The sequence below is a fragment of the Apodemus sylvaticus genome, chromosome 15 (genome assembly GCF_947179515.1).
Source record: "Apodemus sylvaticus chromosome 15, mApoSyl1.1, whole genome shotgun sequence".
NCBI classification, from domain to species: domain Eukaryota; kingdom Metazoa; phylum Chordata; class Mammalia; order Rodentia; family Muridae; genus Apodemus; species Apodemus sylvaticus.
The window spans coordinates 78,944,597-78,963,133 of NC_067486.1; the positions used below are offsets into that span (position 1 = coordinate 78,944,597).

At 49.5% G+C, this 18,537-nt stretch overlaps 2 protein-coding genes across 2 annotated transcripts in view; one reads left to right on the forward strand and one right to left on the reverse strand.

The window, feature by feature from the left end:
- Positions 1 to 3,148: 3,148 nt before the first annotated feature.
- Tmem41a (transmembrane protein 41A) lies at positions 3,149 to 9,649 on the forward strand. Its single transcript, XM_052158885.1, has 5 exons — positions 3,149 to 3,340; positions 4,595 to 4,748; positions 6,055 to 6,216; positions 7,040 to 7,178; positions 8,944 to 9,649. Exons 1-5 carry the CDS (start codon positions 3,222 to 3,224, stop codon positions 9,162 to 9,164), a joined length of 795 nt encoding a protein of 264 aa, XP_052014845.1. The 5' UTR covers positions 3,149 to 3,221; the 3' UTR covers positions 9,165 to 9,649.
- A 2,827-nt stretch (positions 9,650 to 12,476) lies between these two features.
- The window catches only part of Map3k13 (mitogen-activated protein kinase kinase kinase 13), a 40,594-nt gene continuing 34,533 nt past the window's right edge, over positions 12,477 to 18,537 (reverse strand). The window contains exons 11-13 of the mRNA XM_052158933.1: positions 18,356 to 18,423; positions 17,382 to 17,679; positions 12,477 to 16,159 (exon numbers count right to left, since the gene is read on the reverse strand). Coding sequence (XP_052014893.1) covers positions 16,058 to 16,159; positions 17,382 to 17,679; positions 18,356 to 18,423 — 468 coding nt within the window. The 3' untranslated portion in view covers positions 12,477 to 16,057. The remainder of the gene's footprint in view (positions 16,160 to 17,381; positions 17,680 to 18,355; positions 18,424 to 18,537) is intronic.

The window sequence follows — 18,537 nt, forward strand, 5'->3', positions numbered from 1 at the left end:
AGCAGACCCCCAGCCCCCGCCAGCAGCTGCGTGGGGTAAGTGCAGTCAAACTCCCCTCGATCTGCTTCCCCAAGCGCCCTTGCCCAGTGGCTGAGGAGGCAGACCCACTCCCCTACAGTGTGGGCCTGGCATCGAGGAGCTTTGGGATCCATTGCTGTCTTTGCCTCTCTTCCTTTGTATTTCTGTCTGAGTTCCAAGTCTATGACCCAGCTGAGCCCGAGCGTCCCCTTAGCTCCTTCAGGTCTCTGCTCCCACCACTCCCATCTTTGCCTTTACGTCCCTTGTGCATAAATCTGCTCAGACCTCATGTCCTCTCACAGCACACCTTTCTCCTTCATGTTCTTTGAATGCTTCCTTCTTCCCCTGATGCTCATGTACTCTTGGGAGGTAGCAGAGCCTTCAGGGAGGGGAGACTCCAGAGAGGTCCTCAGGTCACCGCGGGACTTAGCTCTAGAAGGAACTTCCTGTCTTTGCTACCTGGCTCATGACATAAGCAGTCACACTCCACGTCTGCTCCCATCAGTGACTACTCTGCCGGAAGTCCGGGGCAGTGGTTCTATCTGACATTGGAATGGCCCCTCCCCAGAACTGTGAGCACAAAGCAGGACACTTATTTGTTCTCTCCTTAAACTCTTATTTTCTTTTAATGTACATTGTTAGGTTATATCCTAAAAGAGGATTTTGCATGTATGTACACAGGTATATGTAGGTGTTTGTGGTTCCATGTGGTTGCATGTGTACCTGTGGTGCATATGTATGCATGTGGAGACTAGCAGGGACTTCGATGTCATTCTTCGTCCTGAGATGTCCACCTTGTGGTTTTTAAAAATTGCTAATTTTCTCTATTTTTTTAAATACGAGTATGGTGTCAGATCCTCTGGAGATGGAGTTACAGGAGCGCTCAGGGTTGAGCACTGACCTGGGTGCTGAGAACTGAACTCAGGCCCTCAGCAAAGCATCACATGTTCTTGCCTGATGAGCCATCTCTCCAGCCCCCACTCTCACTGACACGTGAGGGTCGCCCATTAGGCAGGCTGGCCAGTGAGCTCATTTATGTCTGCGGTGGTGTGGGGTGTGGGCTTTGTCCGAGGCTGGCCTTGATTTTGTAAATCACCTGCCTCAGCCCTCAAGTTGCCACTATGCCTTGCTTTACTTTACCTCAGTATCTTAAAAAGATAAAGTAGACCCCTCTCCTTTATTTATTTATTTATTTATTTATTTATTTATTTATTTATTTATTGAGACAGGATTTCTCTATGTGGCCCTGGCTGTCCTGGAACTCACTCTGTAGACCACGCTGGCCTCGAACTCAGAAATCTGCCTGCCTCTTCCTCCTGAGTGCTGGGATGAAAGGCGTGTGCCACCACTGCCTGGCCTCCCCTCTCCTTCTAATAAACAACTCATAGTACATTCTGTTCTGTTCTGTTTTTTGAGACAGGTTTTCTCTTGTAGCCCTGACTGCCCTGGAACTCACTCTGTAGACCAGTCCAGCACTGAAATCAGAGCTCTGCCTGCCTCTGCCTCCTGAGTGCTGGGATTGCAAGCATGCGCTACCCCCCACCTTACCCCCACATCCCGGCTCTCACAGGACGTTCTTAACTCTGTCACTTGTTTGACTGTTTAGTCTCCATGCTCTCCTGCCATAACTGAATCTTAGTTACTGTCTATTGGGGCCTCTCTCATCCACACCACCACACTATACCAGCTCGGGGTCTGTAAAACTGCCCCTTTCTTTTAGGAAGTGTCTTAATATCCCATTTTTGAATGCGCCATAAGTAACCTCCTAGTCCTGAGATGACTGGCATTTGAGTTGCTCCTAGTCTCTTGATATCAAAACAAGGCTAAGCATATTTGTGGGTTTAATTCTTGGATGTCGAGTTGCTAGGATTTTGTACTCTCAAATTTTGATGCATGAGCCCCGTTTGATCCAAAGAAATGCTCTGAGGAGCTTTTTATCTTTTGACTCTGAAGAGCTCACCCAGGTGGTCAGTCATGTGTGCTGTCACTTCAAGTCTCCACTGTGCAGCCTGTCCCTCTTGCTCTGTCCCCACTGCTGTGGTCCCCTCCCAACTGAGGTATTTACTGTTAACTCAGAGCATACTCTATCTAACCACTTGCTCGGACGCGTAGGCATTCTCAACCGAGAAGGGACACGTTCCCTTCTTTTCTCCTCCGCCCCGTTCTGTGAAGACAGTTTCTCACTGTAACCCCCGGCTGTCCTCAGCCTCCATTTTGTCTCAGTGTCCCCCATGCTGGGATTGCAGACATGCACAGCGATGTCTGGCTAGCAGAATGGTTCTTACTAAATGCTTCCAGGCTCATCTCCCCACAGTTTACTGGAGCCCCATGACCCCGCAGATCTTCTAGCACTCTCCAAGTGTCGATTGCCAATCAGGTCTCCCAAACTTCGGGCATCCCTGAAGGTTGCCTTATTAGGGCCAGCTCACTTGCCCCTCTGCTTGTTCATGACGGTGAGTAAACTCAGTGCTCACCTCTTTCTGAGTGCACACAATGCGAGGACCTCACTAGTTTTAGATATTTGAATCTGGGTTTTCTTTTGGGAGATGTCATTCTCGCTACCTGCCAACCCTGCCCCTTTCTGAATTTTTGCTTAGTATTTAAAGATGACTGAACCCCGGGCCCTCCTCCTTCTCCTCAAGTGCTGGGGTCAGTAACATGAACACCATATTCAGCACCACAGTTTCTAAGATCTGTATTACGGGTTTGTACACCTAGCTCCTAGACAAGAGTGATAGCAGTAAACTTTTCATCCGTTAAGGCACACTGAAATGTGTTTACATGGATTGGGGATAACGAGCACACTTCAGGTACCGAGTAGAAGGCACATCTGTTTATTTCTGTGGTGGTCATTACCTTCTCCCCACACCATCGGTGCCAGTTCCACATTTGTTGGCTACATTTACTTTGTGTGACAGACTGTGGACAGGACTGACCGCCATACTGCAAGCCAGGTGTCGCTCCTAGATCTCCCAGCTCTGTTAGCGTTGGGCGGCAGCCTAGGTTCAGTGCAGACAGAGGGAGCACTTTAGACTAGCGAGCGATGAGTCCCTGGCGGAGGCGGGGCCTGCAGCGGGACGAGGGCGGGGCTTTGTGAGGACCACGCCCCGCCCTTCCAGGAACGCGCTCCGCCCGCCCAGTCGGCGCACGGGGAGGGCTCTGCGTTGCCACGCGGGGAGCGCGCTCTCCGGCCCGGCCGCGGCATGCGCGCGCTGCTCGGCTTGCTCCTGGTATTCGGAGGCTGCACCTTCGCGCTATACCTGCTCTCCACGCGGCTACCCGTGGGGCGGAGACTGGGGTCAGCCGGGGAGCCCGAAGACCGGTGAGAGAGGGAGGCCACCGGGTGGCGGCCCGGGCGGAGGTCGGAGGGTTGGCAGTGATGCCTCGGAGCCCTTGCACTGCTCTGCACGAGTGGTCTCCTTCCAGCCCCAGCCATTTCGGTCACTGTGGCTCTCCTTCAAGTTCTCCTTCCTCAACCCACTTTACCACAGCAGCCAGGCTTCAGAGGTGCAGCCCGGACTTAGGGTGGGGTGACGAGGCGATGATCCAGTCTGCCCTCTTTCTGCCTGACTCGGCTTCCCACGACAGCTGAGCGAGTCAGGAGGCAGAAGACTTGCCGGTCGGGTTTCCGATTGCTGCTTATTACTTTCAAAGTGCATAGAGTGTGTCTGGCACGTTGCCGCGTTACCAAGAGGCGTAACTAGCATTTGAGCTGTTTTCAGTTACCATTGTCTTTTAGTGGAGTTGAAAAAGCTTTCTTGTGGATGTCGGAGGTACTCGTGAGAACTAGGAGGGGGTGTTCATAGTTTATCTCTGCTGGAGCAAAGAACTGTTGAGATGGCAGAGGCAGGGTAGTTTTTGTACTGTGACCTTTGGACGGGATTCACAATGTACCAGGCCTAGAGCGGGATGAGGAGGGAGGAGGATCTTGGAAAGGGTTGGCCTCCAGCCGTGTTATCAAGAAAGCTGTATTTATTATGATGGGAGGTGTACTTCTACGGGGGAATCTTTTAAAAATGACGAAATTGTTGTTCTGCCTAGGACATCTGGGCAACATGCTGTCTAAATAGTTCTGGGTTTGCTTGGGAGAGGGTCTCCTAGAAAGGGAGGCAATTCACGACGGTGTGCACTTGCCTGGAGAAGAATAGACGTGTGGCTTCCGACAAGATTTAAAAAAGACGGAGGATGTACATCGATCGGTGCTGGAGCCCAGGCTCAGCTTGTCGGAGGCTGTGGGGTTCCGTCTTAAAACCCCTAAATTAGTAAAGAGGGAATTTAGTGGTTATCCAGCACCAGACCCTTTTTTAGGCAAGGAAGATGAGACCCATGGTCACTCCAAGGTCACACAACTAGAAGAGAGCAGAGCGAGGGTGCCAGCCCAGGGCACTTGCTCCCACGCCAGGGCTCTCCTATCTGCCCCGTGTTATACTGGGTCCATTGTTATCTTGAGTTCTTTCTATATATGATGGCCATCTTATGTTTACAAACTTACTCAGCAAAGAAGACACACTTCTGACTTTCTTAGGCACCTGGTGTCTCTGGAATCCGCACTTACATCTGATTTTCCAACCCGTAGGTCATTGTGGTTCCCTTCAGACCTGGCTGAGCTGCGGGAGCTCTCCGAGGTCCTTCGAGAGTACCGGAAGGAGCACGAGGCCTATGTGTTCCTGCTCTTCTGCAGTGCCTACCTCTACAAACAGGGCTTTGCCATCCCTGGTTCCAGCTTCCTGGTCAGTGTCCTGCTTTGTTTCCAACTGGGTTTCCTTTTCTGTAAAATGTGGCTGCTCCCCCTGAAACCCTTTTAGCTGAGTGGCAGGATAGAGAACTGAGAGTGTGGAGAGGCAGGCATGAGTGTGCACCGGACGCTTGCTGATAACTCTAAGCTCCCTACCATCCTGCCTCTCTCCTCCCCAGTATCTTATTCTATACCAGATTCTGCTTCGATCTGTCTAAGCACAGCTGAGTCCTTAGGGCTGGCCCTGGATTGACTTGCCTAGAATTGGGGTGCATTTTAGTCCTGCCTAGTGTGAGCTTGGTTGTGAGCTGTCTCTCACATGTAGGATGGGGAAGAGATAGCACAATACTCAGGGTATAGCGAGGACTGCTTAGGACTCTTGGTTAGTGTGTACCGAAGGCCCAGCCTCACTGCCCAGGCCCCCGCTTTCACTGGCTTACCTGAGCTCAATCGTTCATTCACTTGCTCGTGCCTTTTAAAAGACTTGTTTTTATTGATGTGCATGGCTGTGTACATGTGTATGGTCGACTGTGGAGCTAGAAGATGGCACCAGATGCCCCTGGAACTGGAGTAACTGGCAATTGTCAGCCACCCAGTGTGGGCGCTGGGCACCAAACACTGGTTCTCCACAACAGTAGAAAGCAACCTTAGTCCCATTTATCAATTTATGTTTTGAGATGAGGTCTCACTCTGTAGCACAGACTGGTCTGGAACTCATTTTCTAGCCCAGGCTGGCCTTTTATTCAAAGCAATTCTCCTGCCTCAGCCTTCTAATTGCTGAGGTGTGTGCCAGCCCACTTGGCCTTTCCCAGGTGCTTTCTCCAGGATCCCATACTTTGAGGTAGGATGATAATTATTAGCCAAACTGCATGTGTGCAGTATTAACTAACTTCTTCATCTTTGAGACATTAAGGTCACTTAGAACTGTGGCCAAATCAAAAGTTCAGTGTGATCTTATTAATCAGATGACAAAGAAAGTATTTCCCATGGATTCATGGTCTGTACAACAGTATTAGCATGTGAGCTTCATTTCCCATCATTTGGTGCCCCAGGGACTGCAGGGTACCTTGCCACAGCCAGATAATGTCTGCACACAGTCTCCTTTGTAGCCACTGAGCTCTAGGCCCCGACTTTGTAAAGCTGAGGAGCCCCAGGCGAGGCTTACAGTCCCCTGCTTTCATTCACCTCTTGAGAGTGGGCCTTGGGTTTGGGGCTGGGAAAACCACTGAAAGGGGAGGCTCCTAGACCAGCAAACCGGAAGCTGCTAGATGCTCCCGTGACTGAGGCCACCTTCTTTGCAGAATGTCTTGGCTGGCGCCTTGTTCGGGCCATGGCTGGGACTCTTGCTGTGCTGCGTGTTGACATCCGTGGGTGCCACAGGCTGCTACCTGCTTTCCAGTATTTTCGGCAAACAGCTGGTCATCTCCTACTTTCCTGATAAAGTGGCTCTGCTGCAGAGGAAGGTAAGGTGGGGGGTGGGGCACACCTGAGTGCTGGGTCCCTGAGTATCAGCTCATGGGCTGAGAGGAGTGTGGAGCTGGAATTTCCCACAGTGCTCCACCTGGGAGCTGGGAAGGGTTGGCTCTTTTGATGTCTTTAGGAAGCACAGGCCTGTGACCAGACCTTAGTTCTTGTCATTACCTGCTCGATGGCTTTGAGACTGCTCCGGTTCCCAGGCACAATGTTTTACAATGTTTTTATTAATTACTTTAATTTTGTGAGTGTGTGTTTGTGTGTGTGTGTAGGCTTGTGTATGTGTGAGCACATGTGGAAGCCAGAGGTTTACTTCTGATATCTTCTTTCGTTACTGTCTACTTGGTTTTCGAAGACAGTCTTTCCCTGAGCCTAGCGTTCACTGATTTAACTACAGTAGCTGGCCAGCAGGCCTCATGGATCCTTCTGTGCCCCAGCACTGGGATGCCAGGCCTGTGCCTCTGCCTCAGACTGTTTGTTTGTTTGTTTGACATGGGTACTGGTGACCAAATTGCAGATCCTTATGCTGACAGGGCAAGCAGCTTTACTTCTGAGCTATGTCCCCAGCCCAGTTTTTTTGTTTTGTTTTGTTTTGTTTTGTTTGTTTTTTGTTTTTTGGCCTCAAACTCATGTAAGTCCTCCTGTTTCAGCCCCCTGAATTCGACTGCTGGGGTTGTGTGAGCCACCATGTCTGGGTGGGGGTGGGGTGGCGGGTTCTTGTGCCGCTGGAGAGGAGTTGGGAAGGAGCTGGCCACCTTCAGCCTTGCTGCAGTGCCGGTTCTGTTCCTGACGCCGGCCTCGCTCTCTCTGCAGGTGGAGGAGAACAGACACAGCCTGTTCTTTTTCCTGCTGTTTCTCAGACTCTTCCCCATGTCGCCAAACTGGTTCCTGAACCTCTCGGCCCCAATTCTGAACATCCCCATCGTGCAGTTTTTCTTCTCAGTGCTTATCGGTAAGATGGGGGTGGGGGGAGGGTTGTCGTGATGGCGCTGTCCTCGTCCCCTGTCAGTGGGCCGTGCCTTAGAACAGCATTTTCAAGCCTGAATCTGACACGGTTGTCTCTCTAATTTCAAACCTCCTCTGGCTTCAATAGGAAACCCATACAAATACTTTTGGAACAGTTCAGGATTGTTCACCCCATGTCCACAGTGTTCCTTGTGTGCCCAGATGTGCTGGGCACTGGGGTTGGACAGGATCATCTCTGTAAAGCACATGACTTGGCTCTAAAACGTTGCTAGCAGGCTAAAGGGCTAGCTCAGAGCAAGGTACTTCCTTTCTGGCACCAGCCCCTCTGCTAAGAGAGGCCCGGCATCAGGGAGGCTCCTGTCTACCTTTGGAGAACTGCACAGCCATCAGTGAGCCGCTTTCCCTCAGGAAACACTACACCGGATCAGAGCTGGGGTTAGGAGCAGCGTTTCTTGACGTGTGGGCTTCGGGCCTCCTTTCCGGGCAAGTTAAAGTGATAACATCCCATCATGGGTGTTAATGTCTCTGAGGTAAATTACCACCTTCCGTAAGCCACGGGCAGAGGTGCCCAGAGCTTTCTTAGAGTGTGGAGGGAATGATGCTCAGGTTTTAATGTCCCAGTTAACAGACGTGTGGCGGGGCAGGTGTTATTAATAGGGATGTCTGAGAGAAGCAGATGGAGTTCTGATCAATGCTGAGTACCTCGGCACCTCAGCTAACGCCGCTTAACAGCTTGCCATTACGGAAGCGTGGCCAGTCTGTGGAAAGACTCTGGAGACAGAATTCCTTCCCGAGGGCAGAGCTGAGTGACCTTGAGTGCTCTGACCATTATCTCCCATACACCTCTTCGCTACAGTAGAGGACCGTGTTAGCGGCTTCCAGGCAACCGGAAGATCCGGGTGGGGCAGGGAAGGGGCTTCTGATGCACGGCAGAAGCAAGGAGCCAGGCCTCTGAGGTGGACACCTAAGAATGTATTTTGACTTATTATTATTTTTTTGTTGGTTGCAATATAGCGTAGCCTGGCTTCAGGCTTTCAGTCTTTTTGCCTCAGCCTTGCAGGTCCAGCACCGTCGGCACCCACCACACTCGCTTCAGGTTTCTCTCTGAGACCGTCTCGCTGTGGCTCTCTGGCTAGCACTCACCTCACTCTGTAGACCAGGGTACCTTGGAAATTCACAGGGCTCCACCTCCTGAGTGCCGCGCTAAAGGCGTGCTCTGATTTCCCTCACATACATCTTTTTGTTTCTTACACATTACAGGGGTCTTGGTTGTTGTTTTTATTTTTGAACATGTTGCCTAGACTGGTCTTGAATTTGCTATTCTCCTGCCTCAGCATCCATTTACTGAGATTATAAGTGAGTGTCACCCAGCCTGACTCTAAGGAATTGTTATGCCATATTCTGTCTGGCTACCAGCCTCTGGATCCAGTGCTGTTCTGGATTCTCAGAGTGCAGAACATACAAACTTTATGTGAGAAATGACATTGCCCTTCTTCTCTAAAACACACATGGGAAAGGGCAGCTTACTGAGTTTTTTCCCCTGTGTGATAAGTATGTTTTTATTGTGAGATATATATATATATATAGTTGTGTGGCCTATCTGAATGCCTTTTGTCAGGTAAGGCAGGTACGTGCAGGAAGTGTGGGGAGAAAAGGGAGGGATTAAGAGTTGGACAGACAGTTAGGTTCCCTGTTCTGAATCCCTGGCCACCCTGCCCCCTTAATGACCGTCTACACTTTCCATTTTCCAGGTTTGATCCCGTACAATTTCATCTGCGTGCAGACGGGCTCCATCCTGTCCACCCTCACGTCTCTGGATGCCCTCTTCTCTTGGGAGACCATCTTGAAGCTGTTGGCCATCGCCCTGGTCGCTCTGGTTCCTGGGACACTCATCAGAAAATTCAGTCAGAAGCACCTGGCGCTGAGTGAAACAAGCGACATTGGCCGCCTGGATGGCAGGAAGGACGCGTGACGTGGGTTCTGTGTTTAAGGGGCCCTGGACTGCGCCTGCCCTGGTCCTTTTAATGTCCTCATTGTGTTTTAATTACTCTCAAAAGATGAGGTGGACAGTGCTCCAGTGTGTCCAGAGGTCTGTTAGAAGGGCATTCTGTCCTGTTGATCAGCTTCTATGAAATGGACCGCTTTCTAGAAAACCTATCCAGTGTCTGTCGGGCTTGTCTCTTGCTGGCCCCTGAGATGCCTTGGGAGAAGATGCTGGTGGCCTTTTTGGACAGGCTGTGTGTCCTCGGTTACTCTGTTGAAGAGTATCCTCTCTACAGTTCTGCTGATGATCTACCTCTCATAAGCCAAGGGAAACATGCACGTACGTGCAACGATTCCTGCAGTGCCCCTGTTCACAGATCCTTGTATCCATGTTTATGCTCCTTGTAGTTATATGTAGTTATATGTCTTGATAGTTGGGCTGATTCAAACATGATTAAAAATGAATGGGAGCCAGCCTTGCTTATTCTGAATGTGTTCGGAGGAAATTCTTCCCTTCTGAAGATCCTGCTCTGTCTCATTGGAATCAAGTGGCCATCTCTGGTTTCTGCCTGGAAATCTTCTACTTCCTCTTGCTGGAAGTGTTGGGTCGGTAAACGAGGCTGCCAGCCAGTGCGCCCTATGTACGTTTTTTATTTTGCTATTTGCTGAGAACAGCTGAGGAATAGTTGTACTTTTTAATTCAAAGAGGAGAAGGCAGTGTGGTTGCCTATCTGTTTTGTGATCACTTAGAGCTGTGATTGTGTCTTCCAGCTAAGGGCACTGGGCTGTGGACGCTGATAGCTCTGTGGCCTTGGGCCTTGCGGGAACAACTCATGACAAGAACTTAGCAGAACTGCCCTTTAAGACATCACCTGTGGGCTGCTGTGTTTGTCTCAAGACTGGGCTCAGCTGAGAGTCCTGTCAGGGTTCTCTAGGCCTACTGTGCCTGTGTAGATTCTTGGGCATTCTCAGGCTCTACAATAAGAGTGGATTTCCACATCTTTCATTTTTTAAAATGAAGTGTTTCTTTTAAAAAGAAGGCTTTCTAACAAGGTGGTGGGGAGGTGGAGACTGCTTTGAAGAATGGTTCTGTAGCATGTTGGACTAGAGAGAGAAAGAGAGAAGAGGGAGTTTTCTTGTTTGCACTCCTGCCTTCTATATCCCCTTCCAGGCTCCCCAGATTCGTGTCCCCAGGATCTTGCACAAGTGTGCCTTATCAGGTGTGAGCTCCCAGGGGATGAGATTTCCCAAATCTATAGACATAAATGTTCTGCATCGAAGACAGATTCCGTAAGCGCCTGTCTGCACATACTGCAGACTCCCAACTGCCCTTGCTAGAGGGAGCAGAACTGGCTGAAAAAAAGATCATCCAAAAGGCTAGCTTAGCTTTTCACTCTCAGCAGCTTCTGGCGGAATTATGCCAGCTTCCCATTTCCCTCTCTCGGCTTCTCTAAGAGTGATGTCATTGGCATCAGGACAGCAGTGGGAAGGGCAGCAGGATTGCTCAGGAAGAAGCAGAGAGCCTGCCTAGGCCTTTATGGGAACATAAGACAGTGGAAACCACAACTTGAGTGGTTGTCATTGAAATGTGGGACCCTGCTGCAGAACCCAGCCTGGCTTTCCCTGACATCCCGGCAGGACGGCGTGTAGGGCAAGCATCCCCTTTAGGAAAAGACAGGACCAGAAAACATAAGGTATACTTTTTGTTTAATTTCATGCATTGGTTGGTTTTCATCATCATTTCTTGTTCCCATTGCTGTTCAGTACAAAGCCAGAGCCAGTATCTGAAACGGACATGGAGTGGGGGGCTGGGAGCTGACACCACGGGAGAGACGCTGGAGTTCATTCCGAGACTTAAATATTACAGAGAAATTCATTTACTCTAAATCAATAGGAACCCACAATATTGTAAGGGAGGAGGAGGGAGGGGGAAAAAGAGAGAGAGAGAGAGAGAGAGAGAGAGAGAGAGAGAGAGAAGGTAGATGTACATACATTAAAAAAAAAGACTCAAAGGGTTTCCCTATCCTCTGGGAAGTAGACCTCTAGATGTGGACAGCCACTGGGGTGGGGTGATCATGATACACCCCCCCACCCCCGTCCCACCCCTCACATGTGGCCGGGCCCTCTAGCTTGTAGCCATGGGAGGATCATGATCACAGGACAGCAGCCTAGGGCCAGATGCCGCTGATCCACCCCAGAGTCATACAGTGGCCCTGGGAAGCAGGGCTGTGATTCTGCTGGAAGCTTCCTTACAGTGGCCTTGCCATCTACGGGTGTGGCACGGGCTGAAATCCTTCGATCACACTGTTGCCATGTGACATTGCCCAAAGCCTCACCCAGTTCTTTCCGTTTCTGAGAGCTACCGTCTTGAGCCCCCTGTCCCTGAGAAATGTTCTAGGCTCCATCAGGTCCTGCACTTAGCAGCCTGGGTCAGCTCATTCTCATTTAAACGGCTTTGCAGTGCCAGTTGATCCAGGCAGAAAAGCAAATTTACGGATCCGGTGGGCCAGTCTGAGGGACGAGAGCGCATTGTTCTATGGCGTCAGCAAAGCAAAGCTTGCTGCCTGGAAAGGCACTGAATCCACACTGATGGTTGAAGAAAATAATAAAAACATCACATTTTCCACATCATCTCGGGAGGAAATGAGTAATAGACCACACGCCAGAACCTTCTGTTCAGGAGGGGAAAAGTGTGCTCATTCAGTACAGTTCCGTGTGGGTAAAGAGCTGTGATTGGTGGTTAGCCAACTGGACTGCACTCCAAAGGGGCAGAGTAAAGGCAGTGGCCCTTTGCCTGCCCTGGCATACCCCTGCTGGCCTTGGGGACCCACAAGGAGACCCCGGGCATGGTCCTGCACTTGCCCATCAGGGAATGCAGGATCTCAAATGGGCAATGCATACTTTGCACACCAATTCCAGTAAGTTGTGAGTGATGCTCTGCACTGAGGCTATAGTAAGGATCAGCCAGGAGCAAGATGGTGCTCAGATGCAGGCCGTGGTGTCTAGGGTAGAGGTGGAGAACAGTGGAATATTGTATTTTGGGTTCGAGAAGTAAACATAGTATATGTGGGTCAAAGCAGGGATCTCTTAGATTTAATTATTATTATTATCATTATCACCATCATCAACATCATCATCATCATCACTGAGATAGGATATCACCAAATCACTCTGCCTGGGTATGTAGACCAGGCTAGCCTCAAAGTCACAGAGTCTGCCTGTCCCTGCCTCTCCCAGAGCTAGAATTAAAGGTATGTGCCACCACACCCCCTTTTAAAAAAAAAAAAGAGAGAGAATTTGATGTGGGAAAGAGATCTCTGGGCCCTATTCTTATGGAGGAGTTACTGGCAGTTGACAGCTATTGGGGGAGGGAGAATCACGCTTTTGTGGAAGCGGCCCGCTGTGTGTGTCCCTTGCTCCAGTGATGGCCATACGCATACCTGGGTGGCACTAGTGAATTATCAAAAGAACCACCCAAAAGCCTCAAGTTGGGAGGAGGCTGGCTTAGGTGGGTTATAGAGGGGTATGGATTGAATATGATCATTGTTTATGTATATGACATTCTCAAAGAATTAAAACAATAGACAATTAAAAACATTTAAGACATAAGGTTATAAGGAAAACACAGTAAAGCACTGAATCAACAGGAACACATGCTCACAGAGAAGATGGCGTCAGGGCTACCTCGTGGCAGCACTGACAAGCCTGCATTAGTAACAAGGAACTCCAGCGCCCTTGCCCCCGTCACTCAGAGCAGCTCAGGAGAATGGTTTAGCACAATGGCCCTGAATAATCACGAGACAGTACTGACTCAAAATGACTTAAATTCCGGGATTAACTTGGTGGAACTAAAGGCTTAAAATACTAAAAATACTCAATCTTCAAGCAGGCCACCCAAGTCACCTTAAAACATCATCTTCATTGTCATGACTCTCCCAGTCTTGCAGCTAGCTCTGAACTTGGTGGGGGTGGGGTATGTTTTAAAGTGCACACAGGCTTCTCCATTACTGTGCTAGGCTATTATTTTAATATGGATTTTTACTTAGAGACATAATTTAGAAAAAAGGGAAAAGTCCAGTGCTTGACAACAATAGAAAATGAATCTCATCTTAGTGGTCAGTCAAAAAAAGCTGGCCAGAGAACACAGCCATTCATCTCGCAGTGAGTGCTGAAGCTGGAAATCGGTCTGGCAGGCAGGGATTCTCAAAGCACCAGAGCATGGTGGCCTCGAACAGCACTGAAGAGCTGACTCTTAGGTCCCTGATCTCTCCACTCAAGGGTCTTCTGATGACTATGTTTTTTAGGAAACACAGTTTGAGTTTCCTGGATCTTACAAGGCAGGTGGGGTGGGGACTGCTCTTCCCTTTTAACCTTTCTTAGAACCATTTTTTTTTTCCTGAAATCTCTTTGATTCTACTACAGAAGTGTGGCCTTCACGTCCATCACCACATCCCTGACATATTGTGGCATCCTGTTAATGGTGGATCCAGTTAAGGTGTGTGGGAATGCAGGATGGGCATTCTAAGGACTGAGGGACCTGAGGCAGTCACAGAGGCATAGCCTGCTGGTGTTGACGTGTCTCTGTTAGTCTTTCTGCTTGCCCCAATCTGGGGGACTCAGCAGGAAGGAGATGAGGACGTGGTTTGCTGTCCGCTCTTGAAACTACCTCACGAGTACTCACAGAAAGCTCTGTCTTGCCGTCTGACCATTCAATCTCTTTTTGCCTCCCTTAGAGTCCCATGATTTTGTTCTAAGACACTTTAGAAAGTTTATAACTTCTGAAGCCTTTAAACAAACTTGGTCATCTGCATATTCAGGAGATTTTACAATCAAGTAAAAAAAAAATCACAGTGTACCTGTGGGGTGTCAGGGCAGAGCACACCTCCTCAGACCATTGCTGCAGTATTCAGGTGACTAGGGAAAACACCAAGGAATGCCGGGAGTACCAAAGGGCAGCTCCATCCCCAGCCTTCACTTAGGACCACAGAAGTCCATAGTAATTCACGGTTAGCAATAAACAGTCAATGTGCTACATCATAAGCCACACCTTCTGGTCAACAGAAAATTATGACGATATAAAATAAAAACAAGAATAATAATGTCATAACTTAAGCTCTTTTGTGTAGTCCTGCTACAGCTCATACAAAAGGGAATAATTTAACAAAACAATACTGCTTTCTTAGTGCATGTTCCTTCATCTTTCCTATGAGCTAAAAATGATAAACTAAATTTTAAAATCAAGGTCTCAACATAAAGTGTAAACAAAGGAGGGATCAGGTAAGACTGGCTCTGAGTCCCTCCTGCAGTCTCCACTGGGGTCGGAATGTCTTATTGCCTGACATCCTCACAGGATGCAACATCAGATTCCAGCCAGTGCGGGGCAATGCTTGGCAGAAGCCTGCACTGGAGGCAGGAATTGGGCCAACGTGTGTGCACATAAATTCTAGACGAAACATCTTTAAGCCAGGCATGGTGGTACCCGCCTGTGACCCAGCCCTCAGGGGACTATGAGACATTTCCTGCTTCAAGCCAAGGCTCCACAAAGCACCTCCAGGTACCTTTCATAGCCCAGGGCTTTAGACACAGGAAGAATCACATTCTTTGGGGAAACTAAAGTAATTCTAATTCCTTCTTAGCATCAGCTGTTCCTTCTACCAATTTCCTAACCCAACTAAACAAAACCACAGTGATTCAGAATAAAAACAAAAAACAAACAAACAAACAAAAAACCTACCGTATTTTACAGATAGCATTTAACAAAAATGTTTGGGGGGGGTCACCTTCTACGAGCAACTAACTTAGCCTTTATGCTACAGTGATTGGCAGACAGCCACCAAAGCATCCAAGCTAGAACGAGAACATGAACAAAATAAAGCTGGTTTGGGATTGGACACTGGATACACACGTCCTAGCTGCCTTCTGTGTGAATCAGTGTGATTCCGGGAGGTAGACAACCTGGTCAGAGCGGGGTCACACCCACCGTCTTGCTTATATAACTGAACAGAGCCACCTCGAGAAGGAATTTTTACAGGCTGGTGCCACAGGTGCTCTGTCCATCTTACCCCTTCATCCCCTCAGGATCCTTTCCCCTTCTTAAAAGTAGCGGTCAACAGGCAGAAAGAAGGGATGCTACCTGGGAGAAATGGCACTGCGTCTGGAAGAGCACGCTGGTCAGGGGCATGAAAATGGCGTCACTGAACGGGAAGCATGTGCTGAGGGCAGGACCTGAAGCTGCTGAAGCTCTTACTACCAGGTTCTGCTTAACGTTCAAGAAACAAAATGGCTTCCAGATGTGCAGCTCTAGCTCTGTGCGGCTTTTCCTCCTGGAGGAAGCACACGCCCTCCAGGGCATTGGTGTTATGAGGTCACTCCTCTTCAGGTCACTTCCACCCTTCGCATGACAAGCCAGCTGACCTTAATGTGGCTGCGTTTCCTTTGGCTTGTGTTTTCAATGTTCAACGTGTCTCCTTACAACTCTTCAAGCATAAACCAAAGATCCGGTCCCATGTTCAAGTGACAGTGACACCTGGCCCCACAATTCCAAATGTTGTTCCGAAAGAGCAACATTTCCTTACTTTTTTTTTTTTTGTAAAGAAATTATTGTGTCTGAATCATATATAGTTCACTCTTTACAATACAAAGTGTTAAAATGTCCAACAAAAATAAATATCAATGTTACAGTAGCTGGAATATTCAGTACAATAGATCCCTGCCATTCTTGACTGAAATGCTCAGTGAGACATAGTTTCATTTGGGTATTTCCCAGAGATTTGACAAGTCTCATGTTCCTGTCACTGTGGCTTTTTTCTGGGACTGGGCCACTCCTCCCAGTCAGATGGAGGAGGGAGGAGTCTATTGCTGGAGAGGAGCTGAGAGCCCCTGTCACCAGGTGGCAGAGCTGTAGTTCTTGCTGGTCCTAACTGTGGCATCGGAACACTCTCCCTCTGAAGAGTCACAGTCTGAGTCTCCAAACTGCACGGGGTTCTGCAAAGTTCAGACAAGAGCTCTTAATTCTCTTCTAGCCCCCTCCGTGGCCACTGAACCCGTCCCCCGTGGGAGCCTCACCCTCTACAGCCCTCACTGAAGGTGAGAGCGACACTGCCCAATCTATCGGAGCCGACAAAGATGAACGAGGCTGGGCCCTGCTCTTGGGATTGCTTATGGAGAACATAGCTACATAAAGCTGGTAATGCTGACGGTGGGGTGGCACCGTGTCCCTATCCCCACAGCATTCCAGTGTCCCAGATACCACTTACTGTAAGTCCTTTACCTCTGCTACCCCAATCTACTCACCTGGTGAAATAGATCATTTTTCATAGATCTGATAGAAACCACACATCTTATGCGGAAGGAGACTGACCTTCAGAGAGGATAAGCAACTTGTTCAAGGTCACACAGTAGGTAGTGACTGGGGCTTGCATCTAGGTGGTCCTAGTCCAGGCTTTACAGCTAAAAGCACCACATTCTCCTGACTCTCCAAAGCCTGTACTAGTCTATATAAGAGACAGTGTCTTCTGTTCTGTGACAATGTCTTCCAGAGGACATCGAGGGTGTGGATAGAAGAATATTCAGTCCCTTAGTGGGAATGGAAGATGAGCTGAGGAGGTGAGGATTCCTGAACATTCCATGTCTCTGCCTCATTGGTGAGATATTGTCCTTATTCAGGGAGACCCATGACTACCTGCTTTCACGTACTTTGTGGAGGCAATGTATACTTTATCTACTGAGTAAAAATTATAAAAACCCTGAGGCATGAACATACTTGGGTTGGTAGGGTTCCCCCACCCCCACACTTGACACAAGCTACGGTCATTTGAGAAGACCTCAATTGAGAAAATGCTTTCATCAGACTGGCTTATAGGCAAGTCTGTGGCTTGTTTTCTTGATTGACAAGATTGCTATCCAGCCCACTGTGGGTGGCACCACTCCCCTGGGCAGGTGGGCGCGGGCTGAGCCAGGCATGGGAACAAGCAGCCTTTCTCCACAGCTGCTGCTTACGCCCTGCCTCCAGGTTCCTGCTCTGCTTCAGTTCCTGCCTTGACTTCTCTCAGTGACAGACTGTGAGCTGTAAGTGACATAAACCCTTTCTTCCCTAAGTTGCTTTCGGTCATAGTGTGTATCACAGCAACAGAGGGCAAACTAGGAAAATACTCTAAGCGCAGGAGAACCAGAAAGGGTGGAGTGGGGTGAGCAGCACTGTGCCCACCTCGTAGCCGCGCTCCTCGGCACACAGCTTGCCTAGGGACATCTGTGTCTTCACGCGGCGCACAGCACACTCCTTGTCAGACAGTCCATCTGAGTGGGAGGAGATCTCGATGGGGGCCTCGGGCGTCTGGGACAGCAGGTCGTCCAGTGTCTCTGCCAGTCGGTCCTGCCGTCTGAGGGCGGACTCATCAGGACTGTTGGAGTGGTCACTAGTGTTGCCCTCCTCTCCATCAGACACAGAGAAGTTCTCGGAGCTGAAGGTTGAGTATGACTGGTAACTGCTAATGCAGCGGTGAGGCCTGCAAACGGAGAACGCGCAGATGTAACCAGAGCCGAGCCTCTCCCTGCCTCATCTGTTCCCCAGAGTGACAGGAAGGCTGGACCTCCCGCCCCACAGGAAGACTAAAAGCCAAGCTTGGTTGGACATTTACAGAAGTAGAGAGGAGCTTTGGACTGGATTGTGCATTCCCAAACTCTGTTATTTATCCATCTTTCCCGTGTGCAGACAAGGGAAGAAGGTGCTAGCTACAAGCTAGGAAGCAAGCGGTGCCTAGCGGAATGGAATCGCCCGCCATCGTGAGCTTGGGCTTTCCCGCTTCCACAGCTGGGAGAGAGAAATGTTCGGTAAACACCCCTGTGTGCGACATTTGACTCTAGCAGCATGAACAGCCCATTCAAGGAGGCCCGCTGGAAACCAGCAGTAGCCGCAAACAAGTACCACCCCTCCCGAAGCAGACTTTGTGTCCTTCAGTGTGACAGTGGGTCTGTTCTCTGCCTCATTTCTCCGGAAATAAAACTGATGACCTGTGACCTGCTGTGCAGAAGCAACTTTCAGACATGGTGACGGGAAGACATCAGCACTTGGTTCACTTTCCATGTGCAGTGGCTGTAGCTGGGTCTCCGGCTGAGCCAGGTGTAGCACATGCAGGGTCTCCCCATCACACTGAACATAGCCCCGGGCTGTGCGGGCCTTACCTCTGTCGTCGAGGAAATTCTACTTCGCTGTCCACTTCCCCTTCCTCTTCTGAGGAGTCATCTCCACTCTGAGGAGGACACGGAGCAAAGGCCTTTATTGGTTTTAGAATCTCCCCTCTTTCCTATCCTTGCCTCTCACAGATTTAACCTTCACGCAGAGGGGTTTAGTGATAACCTGCCTC

Bases quoted from the DNA above. Each gene is read 5' to 3' on its own strand.
- Tmem41a (XM_052158885.1), top strand. From the start codon at position 3,222: ATGCGCGCGCTGCTCGGCTTGCTCCTGGTATTCGGAGGCTGCACCTTC. The intron at 4,749-6,054 runs GTCAGTGTCCTG...CCTTCTTTGCAG, and splicing joins TCCCTGGTTCCAGCTTCCTG to AATGTCTTGGCTGGCGCCTT. The intron at 6,217-7,039 runs GTAAGGTGGGGG...CTCTCTCTGCAG, and splicing joins TGGCTCTGCTGCAGAGGAAG to GTGGAGGAGAACAGACACAG.